Consider the following 13,868-nt stretch of genomic DNA (forward strand, 5'->3'; position numbering starts at 1 on the left):
TAAAAACTTGAGTACAGTAAAGGATACTATCTAGAAGGTATCTGCAAATCACGTATCTGATAAAGGACTTGTACCTAAATATATTAAGGATTCTTACAACTCAATGAAAAGATGAAATACCCAGTTAAAAAATAGGCAAATGATTTGAACAGTTCTCTAAAGAAGATATACAAGTGGCCAACAAGCTCATGAAAAGATGCTCAACATTATTATCATTAGGGAAATGCAAATCAAACCACAGTGAGATACCACCTCATACCTACTAGGATGCCTGTAATCAAGAAGGCAGACAACAAGTGTTGGTGAGGATGAGGGGAAACTAGAACTCTTTATGCTGCTGGCGGGAATATGAGAGACTGCAGGTGCTGCCGAGAAAGCAGTTTGGAGTCCAAGGACAGCGAAAGGCCAGTGGGGCTGCAATAAGTAGAGGAAGAGGCTGGGGCCTCTTTGTCTTTTCACTTGCAATCAGAAGCTCCACCTCTGGAAGGGAGCCAGATACACTGGAGGCAGACTGAAAGGACCTGACCATGGACCGGGTGACTGGGGGTATGGTTTCCATCCTGATCAGCTGGTTGGATGGAGCTGCAGTTTACCAAGGGAGTAAAGGAATGCAAGAACAGGCTTTGTGAAAAACGAGTAGGGCTTTTGGCTTCCTAGCTAGAGACTGCATTTCCCTGCCTCCCCTGCAGTGTGTGTGGCCACATGAATAGGTTCTTCCCAGTGGAGACTGGAAGGGTTATGTGCTGCCTCTATGCAACAAAAATGAAACTTGGAAAGACTAATGGGAATTTTTCAGGTCTCTGGAAACAAAAATTTTTACAATTACTCTGCTGAGTTATGAACTAAAACAACCTCCATTTTAACAGCTAGCTATAGTTTTAATGAACTGGTTAAAAAGAAACCCATGTGACTTGATAAAATACACTCTGGTTGGAATCCATGATGCTATTCGGTCAAATAACTTTTGTCACCATGGAGACTGTACAACCTGTCTTAGTTTGTTGTGCAAATCGGACAGGTTCCATGACACACAAAAAGGAACCAATGGCAGAACACACTGTAAAGCCGTGTCTGCCCTGCGGACCCTGTGCCCTGAGAAGGTGAGTGGATGGCCTGGTACTTACTTGCACATGCCGCTCATTGCTCCACTTCTGTCCGCAGGTACTGGGTGCAGTCAGAGGTTTTTTTCAGTTGATCCAAGTTTAATCTTTCTGAACACATAGGACATGTGCTTTCAGTGCTTAACATGCTGTTTGGGGAGGGAAAGGCAGAGTAGATTAAATAATATTCCTTTACCTTTGGGTTATTGTGATATGAAAAACAGCTGTTCCTTTCTATGTCTTAGTTACACGTTCATCACGCAACTTAAGAATTAGGAACATTCAGTCTTAGGCAGGAGTCCCTTTAAGGAAAATGTTCTCAAAAGTCATAGAAGATTCTCCCAAGAAGACAATTTGAGTCTTCAGAGATTTTTAGGAACATGAACAAATAAAGAGACCTCAGTAGAAACTGGCTGAATAAAAGGTCTATTTTTTGATAATAAGTCTGTATGACTAAGTGAAATGATACAACTTACACCTTGAATTCTGAGTACAGAGCAGGGAAGTCACAATGTGGACACACCGTCCAGTCATCCTTCAACATATGTCGACCCTGGAAACAGCACATTGGAGAGTAAAACTCATCTTTATTCAAATTTCCCGTTATTCAATTACAATACATGGTTACAGTTAAAAGCCAAACCTCTAAATCATGATATAATAATAATAATAGGTGGGTAATTGATTAAGAAGAGATGACATCAAAAGGACTAAAGCCAGATTTTATCAAATTTGTGTATAAAAGAATAATCTTCAGTATTGTGACATTACCTAAATTTATTTTCCTTTAAAATAAAGCTTATATTAGTCTAGTGATGAACAAACATTTTAATATTTTCTAATAATAGGTCTTAGTTTTAAATAGATGGGGACAACAGTGGAAACAGTGGCTGACTTTATTTTTCTGGGCTCCAAAATCACTGCAGATGGTGATTGCAGCCATGAAATTAAAAGACGCTTACTCCTTGGAAGCAAAGTTATGACCAACCTAGACAGCATATTCAAAAGCAGAGACATTACTTTGTCAGCAAAGGTCCATCTAGTCAAGGCTATGGTTTTTCCAGGGGTCATGTATGGATGTGAGAGAGGGACTGTGAAGAAAGCTGAGCGCCGAAGAATTGATGCTTTTGAACTGTGGTGTTGGAGAAGACTCTTGAGAGTCCCTTGGACTGCAAGGAGCTCCAACCAGTCCATTCTAAAGGAGATCAGTCCTGGGTGTTCACTGGTAGAATTGATTTTGAAGTTGAAACTCCAATACTTTGGCCATCTGATGCGAAGAGCTGACTCATTGGAAAAGACTCTGATGCTGGGAAAGATTGAGGGCAGGAGGAGAGGGGGACGACAGAGGATGAGATGGTTGGATGGCATCACCAACTCAGTGGACATGGGTTTGGGTGAACTCCAGGAGTTGGTGATGGACAGGGAGGCCTGGCGTGCTGCGGTTCATGCAGTCGCAAAGAGTCGGACATGACTGAGGGACTGAACTGAATAATAGGTCTTAAAGTTTATAATAAAAACCACCACTTAAGTGCTACAGCATGCCAGGTATTGAATTAAGGCTTCATATTCATTCTCTGGTCAACCTGCAGTTCATCTCAATAGACAAGAGATTATGATGGAGGGACCTAGTGAGGTAAAAAGCAAGTCGCACAAGGTTATACAGCCAGTACGTGGCAGAAAGACGATCTAAGCCCAGGACCACCTGATCTCCAACTCTGGGCTCTCCTCTGCAGGGCCTCATACTTACTTAGGTTATTATATGCCTTGAATACAACTTTCAGCTTTACTGATCATGCAATTATATGCTAAATGTTGCAGGAAATTTGAGAGGTAAGATTATTTCGGAAGCAGAGAAAGTGTTAACACATCAAGTCTTCAAGCGAGCTATAGATTATATATATGCAAAGAAAGGGAAATGATAAACTTACTGTTGCAATGCAATATGGGATGTTATTTTTACACCCAGGACAGAGGAGTTCACACTCTGGGAGAAGAAATTCGCAGAAGGGACATGGGGTTGTGGCCTCTTCTGTCTCTGATGTATCAGGTCTCCTGTGAGGAAGAATCACATGAAATGCACCTGTTTCTTCATAATCAGGTCCTGAGACTAGAGATACAGGCTAGAGACTATTGGGCCCATGCTCCAGCCCAGGGAGGAGCAAGAGGAATGAGCATGGCTCAGACCATAGCATTACATGGGCCACCTCTGCTGGGGGGGTGGGTAGAGGCCACAGCACATTACGTGCAGAAAGCATGGTTGGGTCTGGCTGTATCCTGTCTCCCAGATCACTGGAGCAGTGAGCCCGCCACTTCGCTTTGTGTACTGAAGTGGTAAAGGCTGTCCAGGGCTGCGCAACACAGCTTTCCGTGCCGGCGGCAATGTTCTAATTGCGTGCTCACCAATATGGTAGCCAGGAGCCACACAGAGCTCTGAGCGCTTGGAATGTGGGTAGTGTGAGAAACTTTTAAGTTTTATTCACTTTTCAATGTAAATAACCATATGTGCCAGTGGCTACCACAGGAGACCTCACAGCTATAGAGCACTCATGCGTGGGGCGAGATCCAGTGCCTCTCCAAGCTGGCACCCAGGCTGGTGTGGCACGAATCTGGGGGTCAGTGTGCTCCAGCGTTTTCTCCCCACTTCACTTCCCATGCTGGCAGGCATGCTCGGTCATGAGGATTTGGTCTGAAGCTACTTAGGCTTATTGGCTTTAAAAAAAAAACGGGAGTAGTCCATGTAGCCCTATCCAGGTGAGAGTTCCCTGCCATGAGCCCAGCTGGCAGTCAGTACTACTTGGTTTCCCTTTGCTGTTACTGGCGCAGCCATGGCCCTTGGCTGACATGGGAGTTCTGGGTCAGCAGGCAGGTACACCTGAGTTCCCTGGTCAAAAGGGGACCCACAGGCGCCCCAGATGTCATCACTGCAGACCTGGTAATACAGAATTACCACATGATTGCTACTACCTTCGCCTTTTGTAAAGATGAGTGCTACTTTCCCCGGGTTTTCCTGTAGAAAGTCAGGTCACTGGACTGCTTTCTGAAGCGGGGCTGTGACTTGTGTGCCTTTCGAGGGTTTGGAAATGAACTCTTCTGGCAATAGGCTGTGTCATCACCAAATTGCTCACACTGAGAAGCACTCACTCTTGGTCCTTCCGTGGCCGACAGTGTTTGCTGCCTACCTAACAGCCATCCTGGCCAGCAGAGCTTTGTTTTCACTCAGCAATATACTTCAGAGCTAGAGGGAGCCACGCAGCAGAGGACTAGCCAGTAAGAGGTAAATGCCATGTCCTTCCTAACTAACAAGGCAAAAACCTTTGCGTCTTTTGATTTCCATACTTCTTTCTTCCTGCCTGGAACAGGGTACGTGATGTCAGACAACCACAGCTGTGCAGCTGTGAGGCGGGAACTTTTTTTGTCCTCGGTGACAAGCAGGACACAGAGATACCAGCCTGGGACTATAACACCTTGTGTGTGAGTCAGACAAATCCTGACTTATTCAGGTCTTCTGAGTAAGGGTTTCCTGCTCCTGGTGGCTGAGTACAAGCCTAATTGCTCTCCCCAATCTGTGTTCTTACTCAGTCCACACATTAGTAGCTGTGTTCTGAAAAATATACTTGTGATTAGACGGTAGGAACAGTTGTCCCCACGTACCTGACCATCGCCTCGATCTTCTTCTTGTATTTGGCGTCTATCTTGTTGCGGTACTCAGGCCTCATCAGCATGGCTGCGAAACTGAAGGCCGAGTTCTTCAGGCCGGCCCTGTGACACTCGATCACAGTGGACGTCAGGATGGGTACGATGTCTGCAAAGCAAATGGAGGAGCGCTGGCATGATGCCAGGATCGCCTCTCTCTCAATCTGCCTTTTCTGGCAAAGAACCTGTGATGGACCGTTTGAGGAGGAAAGGGCACAGCAGTGCAATCGGGTGTCTTTCCCCTGGTGATACTGTGTTTTGCCAGTAACACGGGGCCCCACACTCCCTTGAGGTAACCTTTGGCATGTTTCCTTTCCTGCCTCGAAGATAAAAGTTCTGCATTTGACGGACAGCTGATGAATGAGTGGGGAGATTAACAATTTTATGCACTAACCTGAGTGCACTTGTTTCTTCAGGACAGATACCTAGAAGTCGAATTATTGGCTCAAAGAGCATAACTTAAAAAATACACACACACACACAGACACGTGCACACACTCAGTGCAGATTGTCAAACTGCTTTCTGGAATGTTTGTTCCCACCAGCATCAGGAGAGTGCCTGTCTAGCACACCCTTTGCCAGCCACATATAGTTATTTAGTCTTTTTCATGTAACAAAAATAAACTCATTTAAAGAATGGGGTGAATTGTGACCTGTGAGCTAAATGTGCCCCTCTGTTTTTGTATGGTCCATGGGCTTTTACATTTTTAAATGGTTGGAAAAAAAATCAAAAGAATAAAAATCTGTGATGTGAAAGTTATAGGAAGTTCAGATTTTAGTGTCCAAAAGAATGAAGTTCTGTTGGAACCCAGCTGTGCTCATTTACATATGGTTCACGCCAAAACGGCAGAGACTGGCCCACAAAGCCCCGAGCCTTCGGTATCTGACGCTTTATAGAAAAAACTGACTCTGTCATATAGAATGTGACAAAATCTAATCACTGAAAAATGTTATGACGACATGTCTTATAATATTGGGACTGCTTTCAGAGGCAGGCACCTACAGCGGTTGAGAACACAGAGTAAGACTTATTAGCTGACTGTATGATCGTGGGCAAGTGCCCCCTCACTTCTCTAACCCAAGTTTGCTTATCTATAAAGCAGAGAAAATAGGACACATGTGCAAACTGGAGACTGGTGGCCTGAAAAAGACCTGCTTGAACCTGGGATCTGGGAACTTGGATTTTTGGAGAGTTCCCATCATTTCCAGAGCAGGGAATGAATGGTTCCCTGTGCCTGGCCTCTGTACAAACAATGGGGTTTATACTGAGCATCTGCTTTGTGGGAGTCAAGACTGGGTACCTGCTCATCAGGGGGTACCCATGTGGCCAGGCCCCCAGGGTCCGCCCGGGCACTGAGTCACGCGCACGCCGGTAGACTCCAGTTACGTGCTGCCTGGAGGCGCTGAGTGTGTCCAGTGTGACAGCACGGGGGGCTTGGGTGCTGGCCCCTGACCCCCAGGCCCTGCCCCTCCCCTTTTCCCTTTCCTGGTTTTGCTTTGTATCCTTTCCTCATAATAAATCTGAACCTTAGCACTACTCTGTGTTGAGTTATATGAGTCCTCCTTGTGAATTATCAAATCTGGGGGTGGTCTTGGGAATGCCGGTTACACCTCTTCATGGGGTGGCTGTGAGGATGAAATGACTCGCTACGTGTAGAGAAGAGAGGCTGGCAGAGTTAGAGAGGCTAGATCTTAACCATGCTACACTCAGGCAGAAATGGGGACAACTGGCTCCCCTCAGGACTCACGTGATGGAAATTTGCTGATGTTGTTGGCCACCCGGATAAGCATACGTGCCCCTTTCATATGATCTCCATTTTTCACGTGAATCTGAAATAAGTGACACATTAGACTCTTAGAGACTTTTAACACTAATTCAGTATACTCCAATTAAAAACAAAACAAAACACGAATTCACCTTTTATTCTCCCAAATAAACAACTCAGTTATGATCCTGAACAGGGTGGTCACGAGATTCTGGCAGTCTTCCTTTCTGTCACTCACTTGAGGTTTCTCCCTTATTTCTCCTTCTGGCAGCTGCTGCCCGGCCTCATGGCCTTGCCAGCCTCACCCTGCTCTACACTCTGCTTTTTACTTTGCTCTAGATCACTCAACATCTTTTACTGGTCTTTACTGGGGAGCTTGAGTAACAATAACAACTTTACCAACTTCCTGTGAGCCCTGAAGTCTGAGTTAGTGAGGCAGGAGGAAAGAGGATGGGCTGTTCCGAGAAGAGGGCGCTACTTGTGAGAGGCAAAGGGGCAACGATGGCTGGAGAGCCTGAGCTTGGGTGAGCATGAGTGGGGTGTGTGATGCAAGGAGGTGGTCCTCTTAGGATGACACAAGGCTGGGGAGTTGGCAGGGCCAGACCACCATATTGCTGCTGTTGTCCAGGTGAGAGGAGGCGGCCCTGAGAGGGTGGGGAGTGGGGATGGAGAGAAGCAGACAGACAGGGAGCCGGAAGTGGTGCTATTAATGGTGAGAACGTGAAGGGTGAGTAGAGTAACTCCCAGCTGTAACATCCATCAGGTCTGAGCAGATGGACGATGGTGTAATTAACTGAGCATTGCAACGTAATTAATAAATATTAACTGAACCTGAAGTCGCCTTCCACTGACTCCCTGGGCCAGCTCAGCCATCCATGTGCAGAGGTCCCAGGCTGTCCTTCAGCTGGAGTTCCTGTCCCAGCTCTGGGAGGAAGCAGCCACTAACGCCAAGTCTCCCATTTCCCCTGAAACACGGATGGCTTTCTCCAGCCCTTTGTGTCAAAGAGGCCTGTGACACTTTTATATCAGTTCTTACTTGATAAGGTCTAATAGTTTCCCTTTTGAATGCCAGACGCAGTTAAAAATCTTGAATATATCTGGTGCTGGGATAAAGGAGTAGAGTGAAGGGGAAAAGTTACATGGGTGCTCTTCAGTTGGGGGGGGTGCGGGGGAGGACGTCTGGTCTCGGGGAAGTGATGGGCCCACTCTTAGAGCCAGAGGAAAAGAAGACTCAAGAGCCATCCCTGTGGCTTTTCGTGGGAGAAAGCCCTGGTCCTGGAGGGCTTCTAATAGGAACCTGTAATTTTTGTTCCCATATTCCACCAACTTGTTTCTGTCCTCCCCTCCATGCCCAAAGGCTCCATTTTGCTGGATTCTGTGCCTCAGCACACTGGCAGTGCCACTCATGTCTAAGCCGAGAAAGCCCTCCTTCCCCATTTCTAGTCCTTTCTGTACAAGAGCCCTCCTGTGGCTCAAGAGGAAATGCACTCCTGGTGGCTGCAAGCTGGAATTCTCCGATTTCCCTTACAATAGGTTCTGTAGACCTGTGGGTTAACCTGGTGGCTCAGACACTAGGTAAAGAATCCACCTGTAATGCTGGGGACGGGTTCGATCCCTGGGTTGGGAAAATCCCCTGGAGAAGAGAATGGCAACCCACCTCAGTATACCTGCCTGGAGAATTCCATGGACAGAGGAGCCTGGCGGGCTATGGTCCATGGGGTTGCAAAGAGTTGGACACGACTGAAGCACAGCACAGCACAGCACACCTATGGGACCTAAAATGGTAGCCACTAGTCGCATGTAGCTACAGTAAAAATTAAGATTATAAAAATTTAAAATTTAGTTTATCAGCTGCATTATGTGTCATTCAAGTGCTCCACGGCCAGGCTAATGGATATAGGACACACCCATCACTGCAGAAGTTCTAGTAGGCCGTGCTGTTGCAGGTCATAATTAGCATCTAAGTCATTCATAGCATGACTGCTGTAACATAGGAAGCTTCCAAATTGAATTCACTCTTGTGGACTGGCCTGAAAACCAACTTAGCATTAAAATGGGAAGGCGTACTTTGACATAAATCAAAATTTGGACAAGTACGTACGTTGGAGTCTACCTGTATTTTTACAAAGATATGTGTGCATATAAAATGTATATATACATACACATATGTAAACTACATAGAAGTATTTCAGGTTTGCACATTCTGTTTTTACTAAAAATCACTAATTAAAAATAGACAACTAGACATAAATATATTCCTAATAAAAAAAATGGCTGCTCTTTAGTTGTTATGTCCAACTCTTTTGCAACCCTATGGACTGTAGCCTGCCAGGCTCCTCTGTCCATGGGATTTTCCAGGCAAGAATACTGGAGTGGGTTGCCACTTCCTTCTCCAGGGTATGTTCCTGACCCAGGGATCAAACCATGTCTCCCACATTGGCAGGTGGATTCTTTACCACTGAGCCACTTGGGAGGCGCCCCCAAAATGGTGCACACATGTATTTTAGAAGCATGGAGGATATAGTGTACAACAGTGGTAACAACTTATATCTGATGATGGATTTAAAGGGGGAAAATTATTTTTCATTATATTTTCCTATATTCTCTAAATTTTCTCAGTATTATTTTATATTCAGATGAAAACTAAATAGTATTAAAGCACAGTGGAACTGTATAAAATTCATTACCCTGCAATTAATAAACTAGGAAACTGGTTAAACAAAAATGTTTTTAGTAAATTTTTTTTTTTTTTTTGACAAAGTAACACATTTGTCTGCTTCAAAAGCAAGACAACATAAAAAGGTATTCTATATGGAGGGGCCTGTTCTCCCTCTTCTCCCTTGACTGGGTTTAGTGCTACACTCCGCCTCTGCCTTGATCCCTTTAGGAAACTATTTTTCCTATTTTTTTTAAATGTATTTCTAATTTTACTTGGGGTGAATATATATTTTTTCTGCCTTTTTGTACACAAAAGGCAGCATATTATATAATTATCCTGTCTCTTGTGTCTTCAGTTAACAATATAGATCTGGGAGATGGCTCCAACCCAGGGGAGGGGTACCCAGCTTATGTCCCACGTCACCCGAAGGCCTCACCCTCACTAGTATGTAACTGTGCAGAATCATGAGGTTGGTGGCCATCTCAGAGGGAATCTTGATCTTCTGAGATTTAAGTTCTGCATACATGCTGAAGAGAACGTCATGCGCATTCCGATAGTTTCCTTGAAAAGAGGTGGTAAACGACGTTACTGCAAAGGATGAAATCTGAGGACTTTCCATTTAACAGGTGGATTTTGTTAAATCGTCTTATTAAGTTATTAATAAAGAATGATTTATTTAGTTCCCTGTTTTCTGGAGCATGCTTCTACTACTTGTTTGGGGTGTAAACCATGGCTTCTGGGGGCCCACCTGCAGACTGCTCTTCCCTGGCGATGATGATGGCGGTCCGGGCGGCTTCTCGGTACTGCGTCAGGGCCATGTACAAGCGGAACAGGTACTTGGCGTCCTGACATACAAGCCATTAGAGAAACATCACATCCGCATTAGCTGTGTGCGAAGATGCCTAAAATTTTGCATTTTCATTTAGGATCACATTTACTTCCTAGTTAAGTAAAAGTGTCAGTCACTCAGTTGGGCCCAACTCTTTGCGACCCCATGGACTGCAGCCCACCAGACTCCTTTGTCCATGGGATTTTCCAGGCAAGAATACTGGAGTGGGGTGTCATTCTCTTCTCCAGGGGATCTTCCTGACCCAGGGATCGAACTCGAGTCTCCTGCTCTGCAGGCAGATTCTTTACTGACTGAGCTACCAGGGAAGCCCTTCACTTTCCAGTAACTGAGTGTTAAAATTGTTTTTTAAAAACCCAATAAAGAGGGCCTTTCCTGGCGGTCCACTAGTTAAGACAGCATACTTCCACTGTGCAGGGGCATGGGTTCCATCCCTGGTTGGGAACTGAGATTCTGCATGCCGCACAGTGTGGCCAAAAAAAAAACCCCCAAAATAATTTAGCTTGTGTTAAGAGGCCATTTTTTAAAAACAACCTTTTTTTTTTTTAAAGAGTCAACAAATAATTATTTATTAAGTATTTATTCAGAGTTTAATATGTGCCAGGCAGTATTCTAAGTACTTGAGAAATAACAACTCTATTAAATCCTCATATCCTCCCTGGGAGGAAGGTGTGATTATGTACTGAAACAAAGTACCTCTCCCAAGCCAGGATCTGAACCAGCGTCAGAGTCTGGGCTCCAAACCCTAGTCCACAGAGTTCTCTCTCGTGTGCTTCAGCGGAAAGGTGTGCTGAGACAATGTACCAATTTCAAAAATTTTTACACCTATAAAAATTTTTTGAGCCCATTTTCCATTCCTATTTTAACTCTAAACAATTTCACATACTTGATATTGGTTTGCTGATTATTAGAATAAGTGGATATAAGGTGAGCTGGTTTGGCAAGTTTAACCTGTACCCTTTGGCAGGTTCTCTGAGCCTCCCTGGGTCTCAGTGTCTTTATATCTATAAAACATAGGAAATGGACTCGGGGATCAGGATGGCCAGTCCTCTCCAGGTACGACTTTCAGCACCTTGTATCCAAATCAGTTACAGCTGACCCCTGAACAATGATGGGGTTGGGGTGCTGACCTCCACAGAGCTGAAAATCATCGTGTAGTTTATAGTCCACCTTCGGTACCTGCAGTTCCTCCATGTCCATGGACTCAACCGACTTGGGGTCATGTAGCACCATGGTATTTACTGCTGAAAATAATCTATATGTAAGCGGAAACGCAGTCCATACCCACATTGTTCAGGGGTCAACTGTACTCAAGTTCCTCACAAACAGGCCGATTCCCTTAAACACCAAAGCAAAAGGGGAAAAAAAGGCTCTGGGGCGGCATTCTCGAAGGAGTCTGTCCTTATCAGGCCTGAGAGAAGACCAACTTCTGCACAAAATCCGAGAAAGTCATCTATTTTGAAAACATGTTCTTAATGATATCTAGTTTTGGTGAGTTACTTTTATAGTAAATAGGATTTTTATTAATTCCCATAATTTTTGAAATATGAACAAAGTACACTGATTTTGGAGGATTAGTGCTAACTCATGCTTTTAATAGTCATTTTTCAAAGTTCTAAGAATAAATAAAACTCTACCACATTTGAGAAAAATGGCAGGTGGTGAGAATTGTTACCCAGAAGGGCATGGCAATCACAGGAAGTGATGCCAATTTCCAAGAGTGAATGCACACAATATCTAAAATGCAGGATCTGTCTAGATGATCTAAGGCTGCACACAGAGAGAGAAGTCTGTACATCTATGATGCCAAAGCAATAATAGATAAAAACAGTGCATGCATGTGTGCTAAGTAGCTTCAGTTGTGTCTGACTCTTTTACGACCCCATGGCTGTAGTCTGCCAGGCTCCAAAATAGGGCAGATAAAAGTAAAAGCACAACTAAGATACTTAATCCCAGTGGAGAAAATGGTACCTTGGGCATGCCATCACTCTCTCCCATAAGATGGTCTATCAGTTGACTGGTCAGCAGTTCATCTTTGGCCTGACCAACCTGTTTAGGAAAAGAAAGAAACAGTAAGTTCAGCATCTTAAACCTAGGAAGAGAATGGAGAGGAAGGACAAAAAGTCTGCTGAGGTGACAGAATTTAAAAAGTGTGTAAAAACACCTATAGTCAAGAGCCTGAACCATGATGTAAGCTCAGGGTCTCTGTCTTCATTCATTCGTGGGTGTATGCTAAGTCGCTTCAGTCGTGTCCAATTCTTTGCGACCCACGGACTGCAGCCTGCCAGGCTTCTCTGTCCAAGGGATTCTCCAGGCAAGAATACTGGAGTGGGTTGCCGTGCCCTCTTCCAGGGATCTTCCCAACCCAGAGATTGAACCCACGTCTCTCATGTCTACCTACATTAACAGGCAGGTTCTTTACCACTAGCACCACCTGGGAAGCCTGTCATTCATTTGTAAAGTCTCCATGAATAAAAATCCATCCTTAGAAGCTCTAGCTTTTCTAAGTTGCTGTATCAAAATACTGTAGTATTATTTTTACACACAGAATGTACTCCTTGGATGTTTCAATAAGCACTTTCTTACGATGAGTGATTATGACATGGGCAGGATGCCATCTTGAGCACAGGAACTGAGCCATTCACAACAACGCACCCCTAAACGCTCACCTCCAGCAGCTCCCTGAAGACACATGCTCACATGTGGTTACTGGTAATCTACAGTAGAAATGAAAGTAGGCCAAGGGATCCCAGAAGTGGGTGGGCAGCTGGAAGTGTGGGGTGGAGTTCTGGAGAGGACCTGGCCTGGAGATCCAGATTTCAGAGTCCGCTCCATAAAGCTCAGAGTTAAATCACTGCTAGGTTGGGCAGTGATGATCAGGAAAATTATTTACCAAATTGGAGAATGGAAATATATTAGTTTTAGCGCAGTTCAGTTCAGTTCAGTCACTCAGTGGTGTCCGACTCTTTGCGACCCCATGAATCGCAGCACGCCAGGCCTCCCTTGTTCATCACCAACTCCCGGAGTTCACTCAGACTCACATCCATCGAGTCAGTGACGCCATCCAGCCATCTCATCCTCTGTCATCCCCTTCTCCTAGGAATAATTATTGTCATCGCCTTCTCCTAGTAGGAATAATTATTGACAAGATCTGGAGGCTTAAGAGTCTTGCGTCTATAAAAAAAAAGAGGTGAGCCAAGAGCCCAACTGGAGCTCAACCAAGGAGCAGGAAGGAGCCCTGCCCTCCTGTCACAGCAGTGATGTGGTAAGAAAAGAGACTGGAAAAGGAAGGAAACTCATTAGGGACAGAGCCACACAAGGCCTAGCTCACCACAGCTCAGGGAAAGTGTAAGAAGTTCAGAAGCTCTCTGTGCAGCAGAGGGAGACTGTGAGCCAGAAGGGGTCTTCGCGAACATTCGTGAACCTGTTGTGGTGGAGGGTGGGGGCATAGGCTCTAGGGCTACCGAATTTCCACACACTCCACTGCCCGTGGTCCTCACTGCAAGAAAGCTAAGCTTTGACCAGTCTGCTGTCTCTGCTCTGCCCATGGCTGTAAGGAAGGATGAAAAGGCAGAGCTCATCAACTTTAAGGCTTTTGGGGATGGCTCTGGGTGAATAAACCTGTACGAAGAAATGGTTAAGGCAAAGGGCTTTGCGGTCAGTCTGCCTGAGGTCAAAAGGTCACCTGTGAGATCCAGAGCAGGTCACTCTTAGGACCTCAAAGGAGATAAATATAATACCTTACTCACAGAATTGTTGTAAGGATTAAATATGTTCACACACAAGTAATCAAGTGCCAGATA

At 45.0% G+C, this 13,868-nt stretch overlaps 1 protein-coding gene across 3 annotated transcripts in view; it reads right to left on the bottom strand.

Annotated features, from left to right (window-relative positions):
• The window catches only part of WDR19 (WD repeat domain 19), an 81,045-nt gene that overhangs the window by 5,325 nt on the left and 61,852 nt on the right, over positions 1-13,868 (bottom strand). For 2 of the 3 annotated variants that reach the window (XM_006066133.4, XM_006066134.4), the window contains 8 exons: positions 12,037-12,114; positions 9,967-10,063; positions 9,655-9,779; positions 6,542-6,623; positions 4,752-4,902; positions 3,029-3,152; positions 1,577-1,653; positions 1,125-1,249 (listed from right to left, as the gene is read on the bottom strand). In XM_006066133.4, coding sequence (XP_006066195.3) covers positions 1,138-1,249; positions 1,577-1,653; positions 3,029-3,152; positions 4,752-4,902; positions 6,542-6,623; positions 9,655-9,779; positions 9,967-10,063; positions 12,037-12,114 — 846 coding nt within the window. In that variant the 3' untranslated portion in view covers positions 1,125-1,137. Of the gene's footprint in view, positions 1-1,124; positions 1,250-1,576; positions 1,654-3,028; positions 3,153-4,751; positions 4,903-6,541; positions 6,624-9,654; positions 9,780-9,965; positions 10,121-12,036; positions 12,115-13,868 lie in introns of those variants that run through there. The other variant, XM_025290152.3, reaches the window with a different exon arrangement.

Source organism: Bubalus bubalis, chromosome 7, assembly GCF_019923935.1.
Source record: "Bubalus bubalis isolate 160015118507 breed Murrah chromosome 7, NDDB_SH_1, whole genome shotgun sequence".
Lineage (NCBI taxonomy): Eukaryota > Metazoa > Chordata > Mammalia > Artiodactyla > Bovidae > Bubalus > Bubalus bubalis.